The 24,738-nt window shown below is 51.2% G+C and overlaps 1 protein-coding gene across 1 annotated transcript in view; it reads left to right on the plus strand.

Moving 5' to 3' along the window:
* Positions 1-24,738, plus strand: part of Tnip3 (TNFAIP3 interacting protein 3) — a 55,593-nt gene that overhangs the window by 24,838 nt on the left and 6,017 nt on the right. The window contains exons 4-10 of the mRNA XM_076864091.2: positions 8,783-8,869; positions 11,207-11,287; positions 12,815-12,880; positions 13,758-13,868; positions 15,839-15,964; positions 19,529-19,648; positions 22,629-22,754. Of these exons, the coding sequence (XP_076720206.1) occupies positions 8,783-8,869; positions 11,207-11,287; positions 12,815-12,880; positions 13,758-13,868; positions 15,839-15,964; positions 19,529-19,648; positions 22,629-22,754 (717 nt within the window). The remainder of the gene's footprint in view (positions 1-8,782; positions 8,870-11,206; positions 11,288-12,814; positions 12,881-13,757; positions 13,869-15,838; positions 15,965-19,528; positions 19,649-22,628; positions 22,755-24,738) is intronic.

Here is a 24,738-nt window from a genome sequence, read left to right on the forward strand (position 1 = left end):
GAGAGGCGTCTCCACACCTCATAGATGAAGTGAGCACCAGGGAGGCACAGGGCGGGCTGTTCCCCGCCGCCAGCTGGTGTTTCCCGTCCTCCTCATGAAGTACGAGGAAAGACCCCCAGAGGGTGAGCGCTGAGCCGTGGCTAAGGAGACTCAGGGAGCTCGAAGGGGCCTGGGGAGGTGGGGGAGGGGGGTGGACCACGGGAGCCTCAGGTGGCAGGGGCCCTGGGCTGAGGTGGGACACACCCCTTACAGCTAGTCGCCAAGCCACACCGGGGCCTGTGCCTTAGCATCTCCATCACCTGCCAGTCAACGTTGTGCTTGACGGTCCACTGAGCCCCAGAGAGACCATGTCACCTCCCGGGCAGTGTCGGGCACTCCCTCGCCATAGCTGAACTTAAGGCCGTGCCGGGGCTCTCCCCGCCATCACAGGGCTGTAACCCCGACCCAAGGCACAGTGGCCTGGCACCTCCGTCTCACTCACCTCCTCGTGTGCATGTGCCACCACCTACTGACTCAACCTGCTTCAAAACCCTGCTCACCAGCACGGGCCATGCAGATCCCCAAACACCCTGTCCCCTCTGGCCTCTCCTGCCCGCTCGCCCCTCTGGCTTCCCTCGAGTCGCCTGCCTGCTCCCTTGGAGGGCTCAGGCCCTGTCCACGTCATGGGACGCAGGCTGACGCCCGACGTGTGCTGGGTGAACCTGTCTTCCCCACTGGCCCTGGGCCCTGGAGGAGGAGCTGTCTGCTCCCTGAAGGCACTGAGTTCCACGGCAGATTTTTCTGGAAGACAACAATAGTAAACCACTAGCTTGACTTCGTGAGCCACGGTCAAGCTAGACGTGCCATCAATTCGCCCCTAGAAGTCCCCTAGAGTCTGCCAGGGAAGTGGCAGGAACAGGGACTCAGAGACCCACTGCTCGCTCTCGGCTGGAAGCCGCCGTGTGGTCTTTCCTGTTCTGATGCTGAAGTCACTGACTGCCAGGGGTTCGGACGCTCACTGGTCATCGCTGCCTGTAGATGAGATCTGTGCCAAGCTCCGGAGCACTGGTGAGTGCCCTGACTGTGCCCACCCTGCCTGGGTGAGACAGGTCCTCCTGAGCCCCAGTCACCACCACTGGTGCGCCCTGCCCCTCATTCCCTGCGTGCACCTTGGAGTTCCAGCGTCTGCTGAAGGGCGCGTCACCTCCTCTTGGTCTTCCACCACAGGGGCTTTAGCTGCTGCTGTTGGGTACCCACTCTGGGCCAGCATCCTGCAGAACATCCCTCTACGTCCAGCTGTTCAACCCTGACCCCCTGCAGATGGGAAGCTCAGGTTCAAGGAGGTTGAGATATTTCCTCATGGGCTGAAAGGATGGAGATTCTGGACCTCGACTCAAATGGGACCAAGTGGAGGCATCGCCCTGCACTTCCTGCTTCCCTCACATCAGGCCATCGGGAGCTGGGCCAGATCAGCAGATGCAGAGGATGCTGTCATCAGAGTGGACCCCACCCAGGGCCTAACACACCACACTCAATCCAGCCACTGTGGCCTGCTGTCCTCCTGGAGTCTGTCCTCCCAGAGCAGCCCCAGGGGTCTGCCACCTCCCTCCCACCATCCCTCCAGCACCTTCCTCAATTTTCCTCCCAAGATGTCTCCACGTATTTGATTCCAGAGCCAACCCTGCTTTGCCTGCTGGAATCTGCAACAACCCTCTGCGCAGGGGAGTGCTACGCTCAGGACAGAGCAGACCTCCACATTCTCACTGAGATCCTGATAGAGCCGAAACAGGTGCAAGAAGATTCCTGTTTGGGTGAAACAAGTGAGAGCCGATGGCGGGTTAGGGACAGTGGAGGGCTCCTCCGCTTTCCCACTGAACCGAGTCAGCGTAGGAGTGGGAGGCAGACTCCCTTTCCAGGAGCTGGGAATCGGTTTCTTCATGGCTTCACGAGATGGGAAGGGGGTAGCGGAATGGAGAAATGATCTGCTGAAGGGGCCTGAGCCGTGTGGAGTTCCCTTTTCACTAACCAGCGTTGCCAAGAAGGAGAGGAGAGGGGGAATCAGAACCGAGAAGGAAGCGGATGACTCATGGCTTCGAGGAAATGAGCAGCATTACTGATGAACGGGAGAAAGTCCACCCGCACCCAAGTGCATGGGGTGCTGTAGCAAGCAGCCGCAGGAGGTCAGTGCGCAGAGGTCAGCCCGCGCCTCGGTGGCTGAGGAGAAGCAGCTGCCTCAGTGCCTCGGTGTCAAGATTGCCAAATGTATTAAAAATAGGCCTGGTGACAAAGAGGAAGAGGGACAAAAGAAAAGAAAAGTGGGTGGTTCTCCTGGATGGAAGGCTCTAATCCGTTCCTGAGGGTGTGGCATGAATCTGGAGGATGCGTGGTCGAGTGCAGGAGCGACTACTCCTCAAGTCCACTACCTTCATATTGGTAGCTGTGACTTCATAGTGTCCTTCGCAGACGTGGACAGTTAAGACCCAGAATGCACTTCAGTGGAGGAGTCATGAGAACACAGGTGGATGAAGTCTTCCTTAGAGGACAACGGCTGTCATAAAACAGGGGCTCCTGGCGGAGAGCAGGAAGACTCCAAGTTGTGCTTGGTGGTGAAGGGTCAGGATCCCTGGCTAGAGCCTGTTCATGGAATTCTGTCCTGACGTCATTTGTTTTTTATTTTGGGTACCAGGGATCGACCTCGGGGGCACTCGGCCCCTGAGCCGCATCTGCAACCCTATTTTGTATTTTATTTAGAGAGGGGGTCTTAGCACCTTGCTTTTGCCAAGACTGGCTCTGAACTCATGATCTTCCTGAGCTGCTGGGTCACAGAGGTGGACCACCACACCCTGATGTCACTTTAAAGATACGATTTTACTGCCAAAATATCATATTTTATGCATCCTATTCTTAGTCAGACCCATCCCCAAGACACGTCGGTGTGTATGATTAAAGAACAATCGAGAGTGACAAATGCCCCCAAACTGGGGCGACTGGTTCACAAATAAATGCTCTAGATATGCTTTCTGACGGAGTCTCAGGAACAGGCCGCGTGGTCTCTGTGTCAAAGCTCCTGTGCTCTGCTCCGCCCATCTCACCTTCTCCTGGCCACCCTCAAGTCCACTACCCGCAGCCACCGCCCTTGATCAGCTGCCCTCAGTGAAGTAAAAGGGGAGAGAAGGTCGCGAAGTGGACGGGAGTGGACACCACCCAGCAAGACACATCCTGATGCCGTGGCAACTGACACCCCAACCTGCGGTGCCCTCATGAGCAAGCAAGGACGGCGTCCCGAAGCACTTCTCCTGACAGGCCGTTTCCGCCAGCGCTGGGAAACCGCCAACCTGGAGCGGGCGTGAAGTGCCCAGGTTTAAGGAGAACCAACAGGGTTGAGTTGTCTGAGAACCTGGTCTGCCCTTGGACTCTTTCTCCCTTTCTTTCTTTTTCTCCTTTCTCCCTCCCTCCCCCATTCTTCCTCTCCCTCCCTTCCTATCTTCTTTTGGGTTTTGACTTGGAGGCAGATATCAGCTTTGAGTAAGTCTGGATTGGGCTGGGGAGGATGTTGGGTGGATGCGAACCTCCGTCTGGACAGCCCCCATCTCCCCGGGCCTAGAGGAAGCGCTTTCAGTAGTTCAGAGTGCCCGGCCCGGCGTGCCCAGAGGGTACAGGGAAACTGCAAACCACGGGAAGGCAACACACGCTTTTCTGTAACCACATTGTTGAAAAAATGTACCTAGTTTCTCTTTTCTTTTTTCCTGCTTTTAAACCTAAATCAACTATTTTTCATCAAAATAAGAACTTGATAATCCATCCCATCTCCCTAATCCAAGACCAGTTTCCAGGAGCAAAGAAAGGTGATTTGTTCAACGAAAGCAGAGAGGCGTGGAGTCTCTGACCTCAGGTCTCCCGCAGCCTCCTGCTTACACCATGGTCTGATCCCGAGGCAGGGAGGTCTGGAGTGTCCAGTCCAGCCACCTGAGGCAGCACAAAGGCAGCAGGGGCACAGAGCTGTCGGGTGGCGTCCGCTCCGTAGAGGTGGGGACATGTGCTCTGTCATATGCAGCGCTGGGGAAACGACCAGGGGAGGTGGCTGCTGCACTGGGCAGGGAGTGGTGTCCACACTGTGGCTCCCTGTGGGGATGAGCTGTGTGGACACTGGGGAAAAGCCTCCTGGGCAGGAGAGGGGCTCGAGGGCCTGCAGCGCAGCCGGAGGTGAAGCCAGAGGTGAAGCCGTGTGAGCAAAAAGAAGGAGGCGGGAGAGGTCAGAGAGGCTCGGCCGGCCGCGGGGGCCCTGACCACTGGGAAGAGTCTGCCTCGGCTCTGGGTGAGATGGGCAGCCACGGCCGGTCTCAGCAGAGGAGAGACAGGAAAGGACATTTGAAAGCCTCACCCTGTACTGATCATGGCTGAGGCAGGAGAGCCCCTGAGGTACCTTAGTGGCTGGCTAGCAGAAAAGGCTTGCTGGCCTTCCAGAGAGGCCAGCCAGACACAACCAGACATCAGTCACCGCTGGACATGCTCCTAAGAAAGCTCCTGCTGGATAAGACGGAAGCCAACAGGACAGCCCTCATGCTGAACCAGTGACGAAAGGCTGTCACTTCACCTGCCCGGCGCGGCAGGAGGCCTGGAGTCCCTGGCTCCTGAGGCCGTGGTGGACAGGTCTGCCTGGAGCCTACAGGGTGCGGATAAACTGGGCACAGACTTTGAGGTAAAAGGTGGCTGAAAGATAACTCCAGGCTTTTTGTTCTGGGAAATGAGACGTGTTCCTTCCCTGGGGAAGAAGGTTGTGTGGGGAGATCAGGAAACAGGCTTCCTGCAGCCGGAGGGGCGGGGCTCCGAGGTCCCCACAGAGAGGTCAAGCAGGCAACTAAAGGGGCTCTGGGGCCGCCCTGCCCACCCAGGCCTGGTGGACGCGGTAGCAGGCATGTTCCTTGCCCAGGGTGACCTTGCTAGTCTGTTCACTGGCTCGCTCTTGCCGGGCCTTCCCATGTCACAGGCACCACGCATCTCAGGCCTGCTGGTCCTGAAAAGCCACTCGTCACAAGTCTGCTTTGCCCAAGGGTCCTCAGTGTCCCCCTAAGGAGACCCGTCGTGACTTCCTTCCCATCCTCCTCGGATGCCCCATGAACCTGCTCCAGTTAAATGGGCGCGTTGGAACCCGGGGCCTCAGCCTTGCCCCCTCTGCTCTGGTGAGGTGGCCTGCAGTGGCGCCTCACAGACACCATCGGAGTCCTGCCCACCCCTCGAGGCCCAGCAGATGCCCGCTTGTGCTGGGAAAGCCTCCTCAAGCTCCCAGGGGCTTTGGTCTCCTTACCACTTATTCTCTGGCTTCTCTTTGCATCCCAGCTTTTCACATATGCCTATGTGTACACACACGTGTGCACACCTGCACACATCTGCGTGGATATATGAAACTCTGTGTTTAAGAGTGTGTATGTGCATGTGTACGTGTAGATGTGTGTACATTTAACGTGTGTACGTGTATATGTGAACGTGTGTGTGTGTGTGTGCTCACACCCCTGTACACATCACTGGAAGCGGGTCTCTGCCTGGTTTGGGATGTGCTCCGTGCCGAGCGCTGTGACTGACGTGTCGGTTTGGGCCAGTCTCTTCCTCTGTCATGTGACTCAGGGAGTGTTCCTAGGTCAAGCTGCTGGTCCTAGTGCTGACCTGTGTGGTCACGGAGGGCAGCCCGGGGAGGAGGGCTGGGTGGAGGCTGAGCCCCAGGCCCCCGCGTCACCAGTGGCAGAGTGCACTCAGGTGACAGCTGCAGAGAGGGGGGCAGTAGCTCCTTCTTGTGTCCTTCTTCATGTTTCTGCTGGTTGGTTTTGTCCCTCTAGTCACACAGGAGATGAGGGGTCATCAGAACAGCCTTGGAAGCGGGGACACAGTTCTCTCAGCTGAGACTTCTCCTGAAGCTGAGCAGACTCCTGAGAGCAGGGCACCTGTGTGGGCGGGGGTGAGCGAGGCGGAGTGAGCGGGGTGGGGTGAGCTGGCGGGTGCCACAGGCGCCCGTGGCTCCTGGCAGGTCTGCGGGAGCTCCACTGTGCCCAGCGGAGCTGCAGCTTCTCCAGAGCATTGCGTGAACCTGCAGGGCTCTAGGGGCCCTTGGCTGTTACCCCCAGCAGACGGTGACGAAGATGCAAAAGTGCGGGTTTGTGCTTCACAGAGACCACCGCCTAGTGGAGGGCTATCCAGGGACCCTGAGATGCTGGTGCAAGGGATGGTGCCATGAGAAACCGCCCTGTAAACCCCTGGGTTACTGTGACCGATAGAGAAGAGGAGGGAGGAACCTGGAACTTTATAGACGACTCTGTGCCTTCATCCTGTGTGCTCTTGTGTGTCCATGTGTGTCTGTGTATTCCCATGTGTCTGAGTGTGTGTGTCCGTGTGGGTCCATGTGTGTCTGTGTGTGCCTATCTGTGTGTCTGTGTATATTGGGTCTATGTGTGTGTCCATGTGTGTCTGTGCATGTACCTACCTCTGTGTGTTTTCCTGTGTGTGTTGGGTCTATGTGTGTGTGTTTATGTGTGTGTCTGTTTATCTGTGTCAATGCATTTGTGCCTATGTATTCATATCTGTATTTATCTGTGTATCTCTGTGTTAGGTCTCTGTGTGTGTGTGTCTATGTCTGTGTATTTATCTGTGTGTCTATATGTTGGGTCTATGTGTGTGTGTGTGTGTGTCTATGTCTGTTTATCTATGTATCTGTATGTGTCTGTGCATCGGGTCTGCATGTGTCTGTGTGTCTATGTATTGGGTCTATGTGTGTGTGTGTGTGTGTGTGTGTTTATCTGTGTGTCTGTGCATCGGGTCTGCATGTGTCTGTGTGTCTGTGTATTGGGTCTATGTGTGTGTGTGTGCGTGTGTGTGTGTGTGTGTGTTTATCTGTGTGTCTGTGCATCGGGTCTGCATGTGTCTGTGTGTCTGTGTATTGGGTCTATGTGTGTGTGTGTGTGTGTGTGTGTGTGTGTGTGTTTATCTGTGTGTCTGTGCATCAGGTCTGCATGTGTCTGTGTGTCTATGTATTGGGTCTATGTGTGTGTGTGTGTGTGTGTGTGTGTGTGTGTGTGTGTTTATCTGTGTGTCTGTGCATCAGGTCTGCATGTGTCTGTGTGCCTGTGTATTGGGTCTATGTGTGTGTGTGTGTGTGTTTATCTGTGTGTCTGTGCATTGGGTCTGCATGTGTCTGTGTGTCTGTGTATTGGGTCTATGTGTGTGTGTGTGTGTGTGTGTGTTTATCTGTGTGTCTGTGCATCGGGTCTGCATGTGTCTGTGTCTATGTCCGTTTATCTATGTATCTGCATGTGTCTGTGTGTCTGTACGTTGGATCTATGTGTGTGTGTGCGTGTCTGTGAGTGTTCTGGAGGAAACCTGCTTTACCACAGCATTTCCCCCTCCTGGAGAGAGATCCTCTGTTGGCCCTGGGGTCAGTGTGTAGGTGGTCAGTGGGCTTTCAGAGCTCTGAGTGGACAGTGAGTCCCACCTGCATCTGTGGACACTGCTTCAGGCCAGCCCCCTCCCTCTCACTCCTGCCCATCTTCTAGACAGACCAAAGACCAGCAGTGAGTCCCTGAGCGTGGAGCGAGGCACAGCTGGGTCACGAGGCCCCTCATCAGCAGAGTGCTGAAGGTGGCCCTGCGCAGTGCTGGGACAGATGGCCGGGGGGACAGGGATAAACACTGCAATGCTGGCCGTGCACTCCCTCGGGTGGGGGAACCCAAGCCGAGGTCCAGGTGGGAGGGCGGCCTGGCAAAGGGCTGGGGGCCGAGCCGCACTGCCAGGGCCCAGGGAGGATGTGGAGGTGGCAGGAGCACAGGGGAGCGCAGGACGGTGGGAGGGAGGCCAGGCCTGCAGCCCCTCGCCTCCTGGGGAGTCCCTGTCCTCTGTGAACCTGAAGACCGCATGACGGCCCGAGCAGCCCGTCAGGCTGGGAGCCGGCTGTCGCTCCTGGGCTCCTTCAGAGCCCCTGATTCCCTTGTTTGTGCACCTGGCCTCCTGTGCCACTGACCAGCAAGTCCCGGAGCCTTGGTCCACTTGTGTAGCACCTCCCACTCCACGTCTTCCTGCGGTACCCGTCTCGAGCTCCCCTACAAAGTGGCAGGAGTCCCCTAACTAAAGCAGGACATCAGAGCAAAAGGATGCCATTTCAGGTGCCTCGTGACAGTCCCCTCTGACCCGTGGAAATGACAGCCAGTCTGAGAACCAAGGTCAACCTTTCTGCCAAATGTAGATTTGATTTGCAAACAAGGCCCATTTTTCTTTGAGATGAACTATTTTCTTTTAGTTCTGTAAGAATCAGTGGCACTTGGAGCGTCGTGTGTGACTCCTTGGCTCCACAGCTACACCCCGTTGCCAGAGACCATGCCTGCAGGGAAACACGGAGCGGTCACTCCCTGCTCTGGGAAACACAGAGTCCATGGCGCTTGGACCACTGAGGAAGGGCTCCCGGGCCCAGGCTTTCTGCAGTGGGAACTTCCTCCTCCAGTGGGAGAAGCTGCCAGTAAAGGAAGAAGGACGATTTACATACCGTGGCAAGGCTGCTCTGCGGGCTTAGTCACAGCCTGCCCCTTGAGACATCCTGGGAAATCCCTCTCTGGAAGAGGAGAGTTAAGTCCGGGTTTCTGTGCTTATAAGCCTTATTCCGAGTCATTCACAGGCAGAGTCATCTCCCTTTGTTTTTAATGAAAACCGATCATTGTGATTTTTCTATCATGAGTTAGTGGTGGGGTGTGCTTTGCCAATTCTGCATTTTGGTCTTACCCTGAACACACCAAAAGAGACTCCCTCGCTCTTCTTTCTGCTTCCCAAGACTCCCAGGAAAACAGCTTCCGTGGCACATTCTGCCCAGGGCACAGCTGGAATGAGCACTGTGGACAGTTCCGCGGACCAAGCAGAGGTAAGGTGCTTCCTTAGTTTTTTAACAAAAGATAACCAAGGTATAATGAGAAACTGCACCACATATTTCATTTAGAAATCTAAGTGGTAGTGCTGGAATTTTAATATCTAGAAGTTGGCATGGGTATTATGGTAGAGAAAGAAATGCCCAGACACTGTGAATATAGATCGTGCTTTGTAGAAAGTACTTATAGGGAATTATTGCGTATGGGGGGCATTTTTTTCTGCACTAGAACTCAGTCATTAGAAATCTTTGCACTTATTGCAATATCAGATGCCTTTTTAGCAACTGAAAAGCAAAGTAAATCCAAGTGAAATTTCCCCCAAATTTTAGTATTTGGTTGATTTTGCCATATTTTAATACACACTTGAGTCACATAAGCCATGGCAAAATTTAGACTAATCTTCAGAGAAAGCCCTGGAGATTCAGCTGTGGCTGACAAGCCCGGGGTCCTCTCCTCCCCCCTCCCCATTTCCCCACTTACAAAGACCACTGCTGAGTCTCAGAAATCAGCGCTCCTCCAGCTCCAGACAGACCCCTTTGAAAATCCAGTATCTGTATCTTATTTACAAAATAAGAATCAAGGTCAGAGTGGAAACTAATCAGCCCACTGCCGAGTTGCCCAAATCTGCACTCCCAGAAGGCAAGAGCCTACAGATGTCTTATGGCCACAGAGTTTTTTCCACCTCACAAGTGCAAGGAGGGCTTTTCGAGGACCCCAGATTGACATTTCCGAGTGTGAGCGGGGATGGCAGGATATTGACTTCCTGGGAACCATGATGACTGAGGACGTCGGTTAGGCACACAGACACCATTTCAGAAGTCTCAACCCAGTGTCCTGGGCACTCTGTGTCAGGGGGACCTGGACTTGCTCCTGTGGTCAGAGTCCCTGTTGCTGCACCAAGGGGGCTCAGCTCAGCCCACACCAAGCAGGGCTGGCTCTCAGCACATGCCAGATCCAAGATGCTTAGTGGGTCAGTCAGTTCTAATCCCCCTTCTTAAAAGTCTTCTCCCAAGGGAGAAGGTCACTCACTCACAGGAACCAACATGCTTGTCACCTGGGTCTCCACGCCCCTCTTGGCGATCAGCCCAACCAGTTTCCTGTGGTTAACAGCAAGTTTACACAGAAGCGCACTGTTAAAATGTGGCCTTAGTCACAACACAGGTCTAAATAGAAAGAAGGAGGTAAAGCCACGAGCAGCAGCTACACAGGTGTGCTCCGTCAAACCTTAAAGGCAAGTCAGAAGTAAGGAAACACAGGGAAATGCAGCTTTATAAACCGTTTCTCATGAAAGAGCCCTCAAAATCCCATGACGATGGCAAAAGAACTGTTCCCTCTGATCTTTCTGGCAAAGATCAACATGTTTTGAAAATATTCTTAACTGTTCATGCAGAGCCTCGAGCAGTTCCGTGGTCCACAGTCCCTGATGGTCAGGGGCTGAACGCAAATCATCATCACCCTCCTGCTTCTATGACCTAAAGGACTCTGGTTACAGCACAGAAACCAGTCCTTCATGCAAGTGACAATTTAGCCCAATGACAGGCAGCTCAGGGACTTCTGTGCTTTAAATGAATATTCCCATTCTTGACAAACATAGCCCCCCCCAAAAAAAAACCCAAAATATGATTAACGTTTCCATTAAGCTAATAATTTATTGTTGGTCCAAACTTGCACTCTAAAGACTTTTATTCCAAGAGCTGGTTAGTGTTACACAGTGCCGGACAATCTCCATGCCCCCGACTCTGACGTGCTAGTATCCACAGTCCTGGGGTTGAGTCCTGGGGCTTGGGCTTCAGCCGCTGTGCTTCAGGGGCCACTGTGGTCTTCATTCTTGGTCGTCCTATGCCCCCTCTGACTTTCGACAGAGACACTCTTTAGAATTTGCTGATGATATGCTCATGGGCAGGACTGAAAATGTTTACTACGTAAAGGTCTAAAACGTACCCTGAAACTGACCCAATTTCTGTAAGTCATTCCACTCTTATTTTTTTGGAAAGGGATTCAAATTCAAATTTAAGTTCTAACTTCCAGTTTGCCCATGATATAGACACATTTATGATTTGTTGGGATATTCTGGCCACCAATCCCTGTGAAGGGTCTTGTTCATAATGGAAGCTGTGCCCCGACGAGTCCTTATGAGGGACCGGTGGCAGAGGGTTTCTGTTTTTGTCTGTGGTGCTGATGCATTCTGCCACCGAGCTGCCTCTCAGCTCCAGAATAAAATGTTTTTATAAATCACAATCTAAGAGTTGGTTAAACGCAGGGTGTTTGTGAAGGACAGTATTTCTCCTATTTACTTTGCAAATGGTTTTACCTCAATCCTTTTTTTCCCCAAGAGTGCTCAGTCATCAAGAAGAAAGAACTTGACAGATCCTCTTGAACAAAAGATAAGGTGCTTAGAGAAACAGAGAAAAGAGGTAATTTGTATTAGTTAAAGACGTCGGGATGGGTCAGTGCTGAACAAGCATCGTGTCTTTTATCTTTGCTAAGTGACGGTGTTCATCTCTCTGATACTGCGTTGCATTAAACTGAAAGAAAACAGTTTTATCAGTATTTACGCAATGCCTAATGAAAAAAATGACAAGGTCACAAACTCATTTGGCCTTTACAATCCTAATTTTCCCCTACTTTAGCTGCTTCCTCCGTGTGCGCCATGTGAACTCATCACCTGTGTCACACAAGAGGCACACCTTGAAACTCCAAATGTGAGGGATTTCAGTGCAGTTGATTGAGATGGTGTGACTTTGTGAATTGGGCATCTCAACGCTAGGGGTCTGGGAGCTCTGACATCAGAAAATTCATTCCTTAAATATTAGTGGGGATGAATAGATATTGTTAATCATCTGAATTTTATTTCCTGAGTTCAGTGAGTATTGAGCCTCTTTACCCTTCTTGACAGAGGAGGAGGTGAATGGTGTCACAACTGTAGTGCTCCCTCTGTGGCTGACCTGGCGGTTCCTCTCCTAATCCACTGTCTCTTCTATGGCACCATCTACTCCTCTTTGACACTGCTTAGAAAATTCCTAACCTCTGGCAGACTAATGCAGCTACAGCACAAGAATGCTAATCCATAAAAAGTTAACAAAGCAGACATCTTTAGTCAATATTACATAGAACTGAACTAAATAGCATATCTATCTCCACCAAAAGAGTTACCTAGGAACTGCCATTCTGGGTTCGGTATTTTATTTTGACCTAGGTGACAGATTTGCTATTTCCTTTTGTCATTTGTGACTATCTTCTTATATTGATGAGTGCTGCAGATTGCAAATTTCCCTACAAGGAAACTAAAACACACATCACAGTGTTGTCTTCTAATTAGCACAGAGGTTTAAAACCTTTAAAGAGTTTTCTAAAATTGTCTTACAACAAAACTTATTCCTTGAAAAATCTATACTTTTGAAAATGTGATAGTATCCATTCAATGATTATGTATCACAAATCATGTGTTATTCTTTTAAAGAATACTATTGCAAACAAATGATCATCATTTAATGGTACAGACTTCAATATAAACTTTTTTAAAGCTGGAAAAATAATTCACTGTAATAATCAGTGTATATACACAAAAAAATCTGAAAAGGTTTGTGAAAAGACCCTTCACACATTAGTAGATCTTATAGAAAACCACCAACATCACATTTTTTTATTAGATTCTGATTGAATTAAACAAAGAAGATGAAAGTTCATTTGAGACAGTTAGAGCTGGCTGGTGTGCTGTTTAGCGGGCTGGCTGTGACTTAATGGTCTCCCTGTGTGAACCAGTTAGGAACAGGTGAGAGTGAGCAGCAGGTCCTCCAGCCCACACAGACTCGCTGGAAGGAGTTACTCTGTTCACTTTTGCCTTTCCACTCTCTGTGACCTCAAAAAATGATTCTAGGGTTGCCCAAATTTGCAAAGGGGTAGAAATCCTTTGTTGACTCACTAGGTTTTAATAATTTCAGCTCCTGCAAGTCAATCAGCAGTGGGACCAGCAGTTTAGAAGCATGAAGGAGCTGTATGAAAGAAAGGTGAGCACCCTGTCTGGCTCTCTGCATCTCCTTAACCTGGTGCCGGTCAGCCATGTGGGGGCGCAGCGACTGCGCTGGGAAGGCTTCTGTGGAGGGCAGCAGTGGAAGCCAGAGGGAGGGGGTGCTGGGTGCACCTCTGGCCTCTTGGTACTGAAGAGGAAGGAGCACTGCTCCTTGGGCAGCGCCTTGGGCAGCGCTGAAAATGGGCTACAGACCACCTCTAGTGCTGTCCCCAGAGTGTGCTTCTGTGTCCTGCCTCCCAGTGGGGTCACTAGCAGCCACCAGTGCCTCTGCAGGCTGTGTGTCTGTTAGGGACGTCTACAATCCATGCTGTGCTCGGCAAGACAGCCTCTAATTCTTTCCTCTTCCCTGTAAGCCGCTGAGCTGTTGAGAAGCTCTGGCTTTGGTGAGAAAGCAACTTTTGGAGAAAATCTCCTTTAAATCAATTTGTAATTTGAAAGCCACTCAATCTCCAGAAAGAGAAAGTAAATCCCCTAAATAATTCGGAATTAAGAAACTAGACCACAACCACATGGCTACTCTCTCCCCCCTTTTTATACCCAGAGCTGTTAGATTCAGAAGGTCAAGGTCATCCGGCAGCGGTAGGACACCTTGCTGGGGCCGATTCTGGAGGAAGGAGGGAGGGGCTGGAGGCCGCGGGGCCAGGCCTGTGCTTGCTTTCTGGTCGGCCGAGCTCTTTGTAAAATGCACACATCCTGCTGCTCGGGAGAGACGCGCCCCCGAGCGCACAGTGGGTGCCAGGGCTTGCTGGAGAGGGGTCTGGAGAGGGGTCTGGAGAGGGGTCTGGAGAGGGGTCTGGAGAGGGGTCTGGAGAGGGGTCTGGAGAGGGGTCTGGAACTGCCGGTTCCTTCCGCAGGTGGCGGAGCTGAGGACCCGGCTGCGCGCGGCCGAGGGCGCCCTGGGCGAGCTGGAGTGCGAGCGGCGGAGCCAGAGCGCGGGTGGCGCCCGGGGCCCGCGGCGGGAAGAGGTGGGCGCCCGCGGGGTCTGCGTCGGGTGGACAGGACTCCAGCACCGCGGCGCGGGGCGGTTGCGCGTCTCCAGGCCGTAGAAGAGGAACATCTTTGCCCTTGTCCCCGGGCTCTGCTGGTTGTGGCCGGAGAAGTGCACCCAGGCCACAGGCTGCACTTGCCGAGTCGCTTCTCGGTGTCGCAAGTGGGCATTCCTCTTGTCGCCAAGCAGAGTCCAGTGCGTTTCCACAGCGCTTCACCCTCATATCTCACTGGACATTCTCACCCGTTATTCTGCCACCCTAACACGAGAAAGCTGTCCCCGTGTGGCCGGCACCCAGCCTGCGCGGCAGGTTCCATTCCCAGAAGCACAAAAGACGACAGCAAGCGAGCAGACAGAGCCAGATGGAGACAGAGGCTGACGCTGGGCCTGCAGAAATGGTCCCAGGCTAGGATCTGGGCTCCCTGGGTCCTGCTGAGGGTGCCTGGCCACAGGCCAGAGGGCAGTTCCTCCTAAAGCAGACTCCGTTTCTTCCTGCTTTATCTTACAGTTACTGGACTTAGTGGGTACTAAGAGGATGAGAGGAGGATCTTAAATTCTAAGCTTCTCCTTTTAGGTATACTAAGAAAAAACAGCGGTGCAGATACTGCAGGGAAGTCACCATCACACCAGGCCCTGGCCTGTTTCCTGGCCTGGCCTACCTGGCTGAGACCTCTGCCACAATGCCCGGGCGGTGGGCAGGCAGCTCCTCTCCGCCCTGTGGGTGGCTTCCTTTGCCAATGACACCCCGACCAAGAATCTTAGCAGTTTTTGCCTCTGGAGTTTCGACCATTTTCTAGTTAAAATGATTTTCTCTTGATTGGTTCATTTTCCAAGTGTATTGGCTCATTCTATTTAAATAAAATCAAGTAGAGATACTTTCACTTTTAAAGAAAATGAATTTCCTGAAGTATATTTCTTAAATTCAAGAATTGCATTGGGAAACACCAATGACTAAAATCACACATTTTGGCACATATATTTCCTATTTTCTCATCCTGAGATACCTATATTGTGCGATATTTATCTATTCTCAGCCAATTTCCTTCACACCAGGCTTACTATTTACTGTGTAAAGTTAAGAAGTAGGTGACATTGTTTAAGTCCAGAGCCCCTTAATGCCTGGAAAGCGAATCTTGAGTTATTTCTAACAATATGCTTCCAGGTGATGGCCTAAAGCATGGTCTGTGACCACAGTCGGATGCCATGGTCTCTGCCTTTTAAACCGACAGTGGCAGCAGGTGCTCTGAGCAAAGGGTTCTATCTGCCTGGATCCCCTTGCTTTTCCTGCTCTCTGCTGCAGCCTGGCTCAGGACTGGGCTTGGAGATACTTGATATTGTTTTGTTGCATGATTTTTTTTTTTTTAGAATTGTGAATGATCTTACTGAGTCCCTTGTCCATCACCTAGTAATGGGAACTAGATGACTCTTCAGACCCATTTATCTGACCAAGAAAAGTGAAGATCGGGGATTGTTTTTCTTTTTTTTTTTTTTTTTGTATTTTTTTTGAGAGAGAGAGAGAGAGAGAGAGAGAGAGAGAGAGAGAGAATTTCAATATTTATTTTTCAGTTTTCGGCGGACACAACATCTTTGTTTGTATGTGGTGCTGATAGAACCCGGGCCGCACACACGCCAGGCGAGCACGCTACCGCTGGAGCCACATCCCCAGCCCCAAAGATTGGGGATTTTGATGTCTTTTTTCTGGGGTCACCAAACTTCTAAGAAGTATTACTGAGTTTTGATAAAGAAAAATGATCTTCAGTCCTAATGCTGTCCTCAATCCAAGGGTACTGCTTGAAGGAGATGCTAAAAGGCAATATCACGGTCTCTCTGTTCTGCTCCAGGAGGGAAGCCCTGTGTCTGCCATGGGCAGCTGAGGTACAGGGCCCTGCTCTAGCCTCCCTGTTGACTTTGATTGTGTTCTGAAGTTCTTATTCTTTCTTTTCAAAGGAAAGGGAGACCCTAAACGAAGAATTACAGGAACTGAAGAAAGAGAATAAGCTTTTGAAGGAAAAAAATGCTCTTGCGATGAAGAAGAAAGAGCATTATGAATGTGAAATACAACGCCTCAACAAGGTACCGAGCAGGTCCCAAGGTGGAGGCCAGAACTCCCTGGGGGGCGGGCCCAGTCCTGCTACTGATACTGACAGTATCCAGTCCTGGTCGTATCCAAGCCAGCTGCCACGTGGCCCCCGCCTCGGTTGGGTACAGGGCACACCAGCTTTACCAGCACAGCTGTGGCTCAGCCCCTCCAGGTCAGGAGGCTTTGGGATTCTGTGTCTCTGCAGAGGGCAGGGCAAGAGAATGAGAAACTGCAGAGGCAGTGAGAACACACACACATCTTTCTTTCCTCCTCCTCCTCCTCCTTCCTTCTTCAAGTCTGCAGAGCCATATAAAGCAGGTGCTTGCTTGTGAACACTCACCTTTCAGCAACCACAGGAGCTTCCTGAGGAAGTAGGCGGGTCTGTAAGACAGATGCTGTGGAGTTCAGCGTGGTGCACGCGTGGAAGTGAGCTGAATGCCAAGCCCAAGGTCAATAGCAAGGTTAAGCCCAGCTCACCTCTCCCAGAGGAAGGGCAGAAGTCAGGGAAAATGCCAGGGATCCAGTACCCGAGCTCCATCCTAGTCTTCAAAGGAGCCTTGTGCATTGCTCAGAGGATGAGGAGGAGTGTGAGTGTGTGTGTGAGTGTGTGTGTGTGTGTGTGAGTGTGAGTGTGAGTGTGTGTGTGTGTGTTCCATGCACCAATTCTTAACTTCCTGGGGGAAGAGAAACATATAAATTTCAGGGAAATTTTCATTTTCATAAACTGGGCCCAGGGAAATAAACACCATAGATCTTGGAGCCACTGAGAATCCTGTTCTTTCGCTCATGTTTATGTGTTGACCTTCATTTTTAAATCTGTATTTATAGCTAGCAGAACTTTTTTAAAAAAATTAGAAAATTAGTGGTTTGATGATTTTGGTGGTTATAATCATAGGATCTCAACAAGAAAATTTAATCTGAGTAAGACTCATGTCTTTGTACAAGTGTCACCTCCTCGGGGACCTTTCGGCTGTGCTAGGACGTTTCCCTGGGCACATGGATTTGTCCTGGAGCCTGCTGCTGCCTGGCACAGCTCGCGCTGCCTCTGTGTCTCCGCGTCTGCTCTGCCTGCCGCTCGGGAGCATGAGCTTGGCGAGGGTAGAATTCTGCAAGCTGGACTTCCATCCGTTGGCACAGCAGGCCCAGCGGCAGAGCCACACACACCCAGAGGCCCAGGGTACATCTCATTTCGCCTAAAATCACAAGAAAAAGTCAACTTTCAGGTGAAAACTTGCCTCACCCCATAATACACCATCTCTCCCCAGTGCCGTTGTGAGTACTGCCTCAGAGTGCGCTTCTGTGGAGGGGCTCGCCAAGGCAGCAGCCAGGCGGGACCCTTTGGTCTCTGCCACGACCCGAGTGCCAAGGACAGGCCTTGCCCCCAGGAAGTCCTTAAAGTGTGTGCCGAGTGGCGGATGCGCGAATGGATGGATCGACACATTTAGTTCACTAGAACATGACTTATTCAACAGCCAGTGTTGGACCTGAGATTCACCATTTAATAAGCATGATACATCAATGTGATGTACGATACCTTACTCATGGGTAGTGAGGAAAAGTGAAGGGTCCTTAAAGGCAGACAAGATGTCCTTGCACACATCCGTGCCTGGAGCACCACTTGTACAAAGTGATGGTCTTGGGGAGATTTCTTCTCACTTAGCACAAGTGTCGGGGCAAATGAAATGTAGGACATTATGTTCTTCTATTTTACAATGGGTCTTTTCTTTTTTTCTACTGCGGGAAGTAGGGGAAGTAGAAGCCACTGGATGTGTTGATTGGGGAGACCGAGGACCGTCTCAGTGGGGCCGGGGTCTCCCTGTTTCATGACTTGCCACCACTCGGCAGACGCTGCTGACAGGTCACCTGAGCCACTCACAGGGCTGTCAGAAGTTCCGTCACTGTGGGTACTCAATTCAGGTGACTCGCTTTGAATACCCCAGGGCTTTGTCCTTACCAAGTTCCTACAGGGGGTCAGGGACAACCAGAGGGAGTGAGAAGCCCTGCTGAAGCTGGTCGTCCAGGGCCACCCGCGGGCTCATTGACCCATCCCTTGTCTCGCCATGGGGTGGTCAGATTTCCTGGCACCTCAGGACTGAGTAAGCACCTGTCCCAGAATAGGTTGTGGGGTTTATTCGAGGAAGCCGGAAAACCCAAGATGGCATGTATGTCTCCTGGACTCACCTTGCATTTATGACTCATTTGAAAATTTCTAAAATCCCAAGTAGCATGAAAGGTAGGAAAACCTGGGAATTCAAACAACGAGGTTTGCCAGGCACCCAGTCGGGTGGACGGTGAGCGGTCCTGTTGGCTGCCGCTGTCACAGGGCGTCCCGCACTCCGGAGTTTGTGTGCTACCTTCCACGTCACTTAGAAGGTCTACCTATTCTGAAATCCCCCAGAACTACGTGTTTTATGCAGACTCTGAAGGGGGGGTGCAGCTTGGGATAGAGTCTGATGCCCAGCACACACACAAAAATCTGACAAAACATAAATCATTGGAGAACTTGTTGTTTCCGCAATTTCTTCCCTGAGAAGAAGAGCAGTTCTTGTTTCTCTTAGAACTTCCTAAAAAGCCACGTTCACGTCAGCTGGATGGCGTCTGAGCTGCTGAGACCTTCTGTTAGGGAACTCGGGTTGGACAGGGGACACGAGGCCACAGGCTTGCCCTTCCTTTGCTGGTTCTGCGACCCTGTGGGTGGGAGCGCCCTTGTGTGGAGGACAGTGACCAGGGTGTGTCCCCAGGGCCTCGAGGCGAGGCCTGTTCTGTCACAGTCCTGGGAACTGTCTCCGTGTGAACCTCGGGCCTTCAAGCTTGGAGGGGACACCTCCCTGTGACCTGAGAGAGAGGCTCACCCCGCGGGCTGCGGAGCGAGGGCGCGGTGTGGGTGGGACACAGCGTGGCCGCCTCAGCAGTTCTCACCCGCTCCCCAGGGCACCTCAGCAGTTCTCACCCGCTCCCCAGGGCGCCTCAGCAGTTCTCACCCCCTCCCCAGGGCGCCTCAGCAGTTCTCACCCCCTCCCCAGGGCGCCTCAGCAGTTCTGACAGTGAACCCGCCTGTGGCCAGGCTAGGCCAGCGGGCTGCAGGGGCTGCCTTCCCTTGGGGTGCCTTCTCTTGTTGGGGACATGAGACGGTTACACAGAAGAACGTCCCCCCAACATCACCTGGGATGAGCCACACCAGCTTTTGAGAAGTGCAGATTCTGGGCTCTGGGCTCCCGATTCAGAATCTCTCGGCAGGGCTTGGGCTGGGCCTGTCAGGCCACCTCTGGCTCCCGAGCTTCGAGCACCAGGGACGGGTACCCGGTGACTGAGGCCGAGAATTGGCAGAAAGGCTATAGACAAGTTTTCTATTCGTAGTTGGCCAGGGCGAGGGGCCCATCACTGAGAACCCCCAAGCAGCAAGGGGCGGACGGCCAGCAGCGGCTTTCCTGGGGAGCAGGCAGGCTCTGACCACAAACCCGTGGGCAGAAATCAGAAGGGGAAGCCGCAGCGGGAGGAGGGCTGCTGGGGCGCCCAGGCTGCCAGGCGCACACAGCTGTGTGCTTGCCTCACCACAGGCTCTTCAGGACGTCTTGAAAATCGAGGGCGCTTCGTCTCCGGGGGACCGGCGGGGGATGTGCCCTGTGGAGTGCAGCCACGTGGCCACGAGAACGGAAGTGGAAGTTCTCAAGCAGCAGGTGAGAGGTCGGAGTGGACAGTCCTGGGGCCAGGCAGGGCCTGTGGTCAGTGCACTCCTGCTGTTCACGGTGGCCACCCATTCTCACACTTGCTTTAATTAGAATTCCTGGTTTCAAAGTTTCCAGGCAGAATGGAGTTCAGCTGGGTCACTCCGTGGTTCATAAAGTGGGAACCAAGTCTCTGTGGGTTACGGGTCACCCAAGGTCACACTGTGAAGAGACGACTGAGATTCTGTGAGCCCCGGGTCCACGGAGTTCCCTGCAGGCGTGGTTGATTCTGGAAACACTACTCACCCAAGATCTCACCTTTTCAGAAAATGGGAGCCGCCAGGCTATGATCCTGCAGCTCCTGGCCTCCTGCCCTTGAACATCACGGGCAGTTTTCCAAGAATCTGTGGTCCTGGTTGTAGTCACAGAAGAGTCAGGTCTGCTACCCTACACAGGGCTGGTGCCCCCGCCACTTCTCTCCCTCACTGCGGCCACGTGGACGGCGAGAGCAAGGATGCCCTCCAGGGCTTTGGCAGCCGAGCATGGGGGAGGCAGCACTGCCCGAGCTGCGTGTGTCTGAGCTCAGTCCAGCAGGCTGGTGTCCGCCTGGCTGAAGGGCCAGCCGCGCCTGTCAAGTTTCTCCTCCTGTGAGAAGCTGAGTAGCAGTGAGTAAGGGGATTCGCTGGAATCCCAGCTCGTGCCCTCAAGAACCTATTAGCAGGGGGAGACCGAGGCTGGGGTGAAGGGCTGGAAATTAGTTCTGTCTTTTCGAGGCCCCTGGACATGTTCATTGACCAGTTTGCTCTGAGTATGTGCCAATTACAAGGAGTCTCAGTGTGCCCACGTGGGAAAGCTGAGCCATGGGGTTACTGATATTCACTTACCATCGTCACCTGAAAGGAGTAGCTGGATGTGAAATCCAGAGCTCTTGGTGGAAAGATGGGCCTTCTCTTTCCAGATTATCTCATAGGATAATCTGCCTGTTACACTCGGGATCATGCATATGGCTTAAAAATTGATCCATAGAAAGCGAGGGTGACATTCAGTTTGTTGAAGTCCTGTCCAGGTGGCAGCCAGGCAGGATTCCGGGGCAGGTACCGCCTGTGTTCAGGCCTGGACCATCCTGGAGCTCACCCACTAAGCACACCGCAGGCCAGAGGGCACCTGGCACGTGGCTTGCAGTGGGGTCAGCCAGTGTGGGATGCAGGCCTGCAGGCGTTCTTTTCATGTGCGCTGAACAGCCGAGCGACGCCCATCCCTTTCTTGGCACTAGGGAGAGTGTGTGATGTTCTTACATTTTGACCAGACCCACTTCTAAGCAGCACCTATGACTGCAACCCCACCAAGCGCCACACGGGGCAGTCGAAGTTTCAGATCCACAGAGAATCTGAGTTAGGACTAAAGTGACGGCACTGCTAGCTAGAATGTTCAGTTCTCTTTACACGGGTTTCTCCCGTTCAAAACACCCCAGTAACTGCTCTGTCTGCCTGGAACTGAGCCTCAGCTCTTGACTAAAAAATAAATAAAAATGTTGCTTGGTTGGATGTAGTTTCCTTGCAATGGGGCTGATGAATAAGGGTTTAAAAATGAAATCTATGTGTATATATTTGTGTGTGCATGTATGTACACATGTGCATGTGTGTGTATGCTATATATGTGTGTGTGCATGTGTGCATATATGTATGTGTACATGTGTGTGCAGTTTTTCTGTGCATACATGCTTGTGCCTGTGTGTATATGCTTGCATGTGTGTACATGCATATTGTATGTGTCTGCATTTTGCATGTGTGCAGTGTACATGTAAGCACATGTGTATGTTATGTGTGCATGTGTGTGATGTGTGCACTTACATACACATATATGTGTTTGCCTGTATATATGTACATGCATGTACACATGTATGTTATCGATGTGCATTTTGTGGGTATGCATGGCATTTGTGAGTGCATGTATACATGTGTGTCTGTGTGTATATATTCTCATGTGTATGCATACATGTATGTGTGTGTGCATGCTGTATGTACATGTATATATTGTGTGCTGTGTATATTTGCATGTATACATGTGTGCGTGTGTGTGCATATGTACACACGTGTATGTGCATGTGTGTCTGCATATGCATATGCATCTCCATCAGAATCCACATGCAGTGCTGGATCTCCCCTCCTGCCTGCTGGCTTTCATCTGACTGCTTTAGATGGCTGCACCTCTGGTTGGAATCTGAAGGTGCTGTGTCCAGCTCAGAGGTTTCCATGTAGAAGTGGTTTAAACCTCAGTCTTAGAAGAATTATTTTGCTTCATTCTCTATCTTTCATTTATTTTTATAGCCTCACGTTTGTCTCCAAGCTACCAGACGACATCACGCCAGTTTTTTAAAAAAGGATTAATTCATTTGCTTGATTACTTTTCTGGAATATTTGGAATATCTCTTATGAAGGGTTGCAATAAAATCTTACATATTTCTTTTTTATAATCTACCTCTAAAACTGCTTACAAGGAGGAACCTTGAGGCTGCCTCTCAACCGTCACACTTCTCCACATTTGTCCACCTTTGCTTCTGTGTTCACTGTTGGCATGTCAGTCCTTAGTGGCTTCACTGAACAGCCCTTGTCAGCAAACTGACTTTGAGAACTTCAGGCTGAGCCCTGGGCGGGCGTTGGCTTGCTCCAGTGGTGACACTTAAAGCCAGCCAGGCTTCCAGCACAGCAGAGCACCCGGCAGAAGTGTGGGCACAGGAGTTTTAAGGAATTTACACTTTGTCCCTTCTGAATTCTTGATGCACACCCAAGAAGGAAAAATCCGAGGACTTCCACTCTAGGAGTGAAGGATGAACTGCGGCCATGTGCCATCCTCCACCCCACCCTGAAGAGGGCTCAGGAGCAGAGGGTGGGCGTGCCCGACCGCAGAAGCCCAGGAGGCACCTGGGAGGAGATGGCTTGAATGGCCCAAGAGCACAGAAGAATGACAGTCACAGCACCCACCTGTCTTTCAGGTACAAATATATGAAGAAGACTTCAGAAAGGAGCGATCCGATCGGGAAAGGCTCAGTCGAGAGAAAGAAGAGCTGCAGCGGGCTCATCAGGCTTCCCGGGCCCAGCTGACCAGGCTGAGTTCCCAGGTACACACCCAAAGAGGCCTGTGCCAAGCACACGTGTTTCATTTTTATTTTCTCATTTAAAAAGTATTCAAGCCTTTTGAATTCTGTCGGTTGACATTGGGTTCTTGAGAGGCCACACCTGGGATGAAGTCACTCTTAACGACCTTGCAAGCAGATGAAAATGTCTGAAATTTCTTTTAACTTGAGTATGTTGAGGAATGACCCCAGAAACTGGATTCCAAAGTCTTTTATAAAATACAGTTCTTGTGATCTTTACCCCGTAATATTTATCTTGGGAGAATGGGAGTTGAACTACCTTCTACTCAAATATAGTGAAGTGGTTTCTAAATTCCTGTCGCTTTCTTTGAAGGGCTGTGTTGGAATGTCCCTGCCCTCTAAAAACATGCCGAGCACATGTCTGCTGAGGCCCAGGGCCCTGGTCACTGGGCCCCAGAGGGAATGTGACTAGAGCCCTTTCCAGGAAGCCACTTATGGACCAGACTGTATTGACTGTAAGTGAACTAAAATTAGGTGTAACAGGATAAAAAGTGGACTCGGACATTGCCATGAGGTGAGCGCTGATGTTAAGGAGGAGAGTCTAGCCAGCGGGATTTTGAAATAACCACATGCTTCTGATTGGCAAAACCCTGCCGTGGTTTCAGTAAAGGGGAAATGGGGCAGGCCTGCTAGCTGTGGACTTCCAGTCTCTGAAGGACTCTAAGCCCTCAGTGGTCCTCTTCTGCCCAATGCAATGTGGACCGTGAACGGCATCTGATTTCTTCTCTCATATTTTTTCAAGGATTAACTTGAAATTCTTAATTTTATGTGGAAAATTATTTGGTAGAACCATTTCCTAAAAAATTAAAAGGAATAAAATAAAGGAATTATAAAGGAAATTAGTAGGATTAAAAGTATAATTCTTTAATTTTCTGAAAGTAATCCATGAAACCTAACAAATAATTTATACAACAGTGGGTGAAGAAGTCCTGATTATACTGGGTGAAGAATTCCTCTTTCAATTTTTATTTCTTACAAACAAAGCTCCCTTGATTTTTTTTTTTTGTTATAGCACAAATTGCTTTATTCCTGGTGTATTTCAATTTTATTTATTCTACTTTATTAAGTTCAGAGATTCCTCTGCACCAAACCCAAAAAAGTCCAGACTGGCAATACATTGGTGCCTAAGATGGGCCATGTACTTTCCATTTTAGAACTTTCAGTTCAACCAGGAACATAGTCCATCTACTCAACATTTTAGAACATAGTCCACATGCAGTTCTGGTGCCTGTGCATCTATAAAAAGCAATTTTGACCGGCATCAGCAAAATAAATATATTGTCCAAGTAGTATGGTATAATTGTGTTTATAAGCTAAGGAACAATCTTGAAACTGATACATTAAAACTATCAAAATTTTCTTTTAAAATAATGGTAGCCCAATCTTTTTTTTTTTTTTTTTTAAGTCTCATTCAGCCAGGTGTGGTGGTGAGGCTGAGGCAGGAGGATTCCAAGTTTGCAGCCAGTCTCAGCAATTTAGTGAGATCCTGTCTCAAATAAAAAATAAAAAGGGTTGGGGATGTAGCTCAGTGGTAACCTCACTCCTGGGTTACATCCCCAGTACAAGAAATAAAAAGTCTCGTTCACTGTGGTTAAACAATGATAGAACTCAATAAGACACAGGGAGGGATTTGATGACGATGTTAAGTGGATTGGCAGCAGGTCAAATGCCACAGTGCAGTGAAGGGAGACCTTGGCTGAGTAGGATGTGATCTGAGTTGGACTTTAAAAAGAGACCTCAGATCAAATCCTTCAGGCACTGGCCACGTACCAGAGTGCTCCCCGGCTGCCACCGAGGGGTCTGGAGTCAGTCACCATGGTGCAAAGGCTGTGTGGGGCAGGAGCCAAGCCCCTGAATGCCGGCTGAACAATGCCAGTTTCATTCAGTGAGCCAGACGCTGCCACATCTAGGTCTGCACAGATCAGCCGAGACTGAGAACAAGGTGGCC

Source organism: Callospermophilus lateralis, chromosome 8 (genome assembly GCF_048772815.1).
Source record: "Callospermophilus lateralis isolate mCalLat2 chromosome 8, mCalLat2.hap1, whole genome shotgun sequence".
NCBI classification, from domain to species: domain Eukaryota; kingdom Metazoa; phylum Chordata; class Mammalia; order Rodentia; family Sciuridae; genus Callospermophilus; species Callospermophilus lateralis.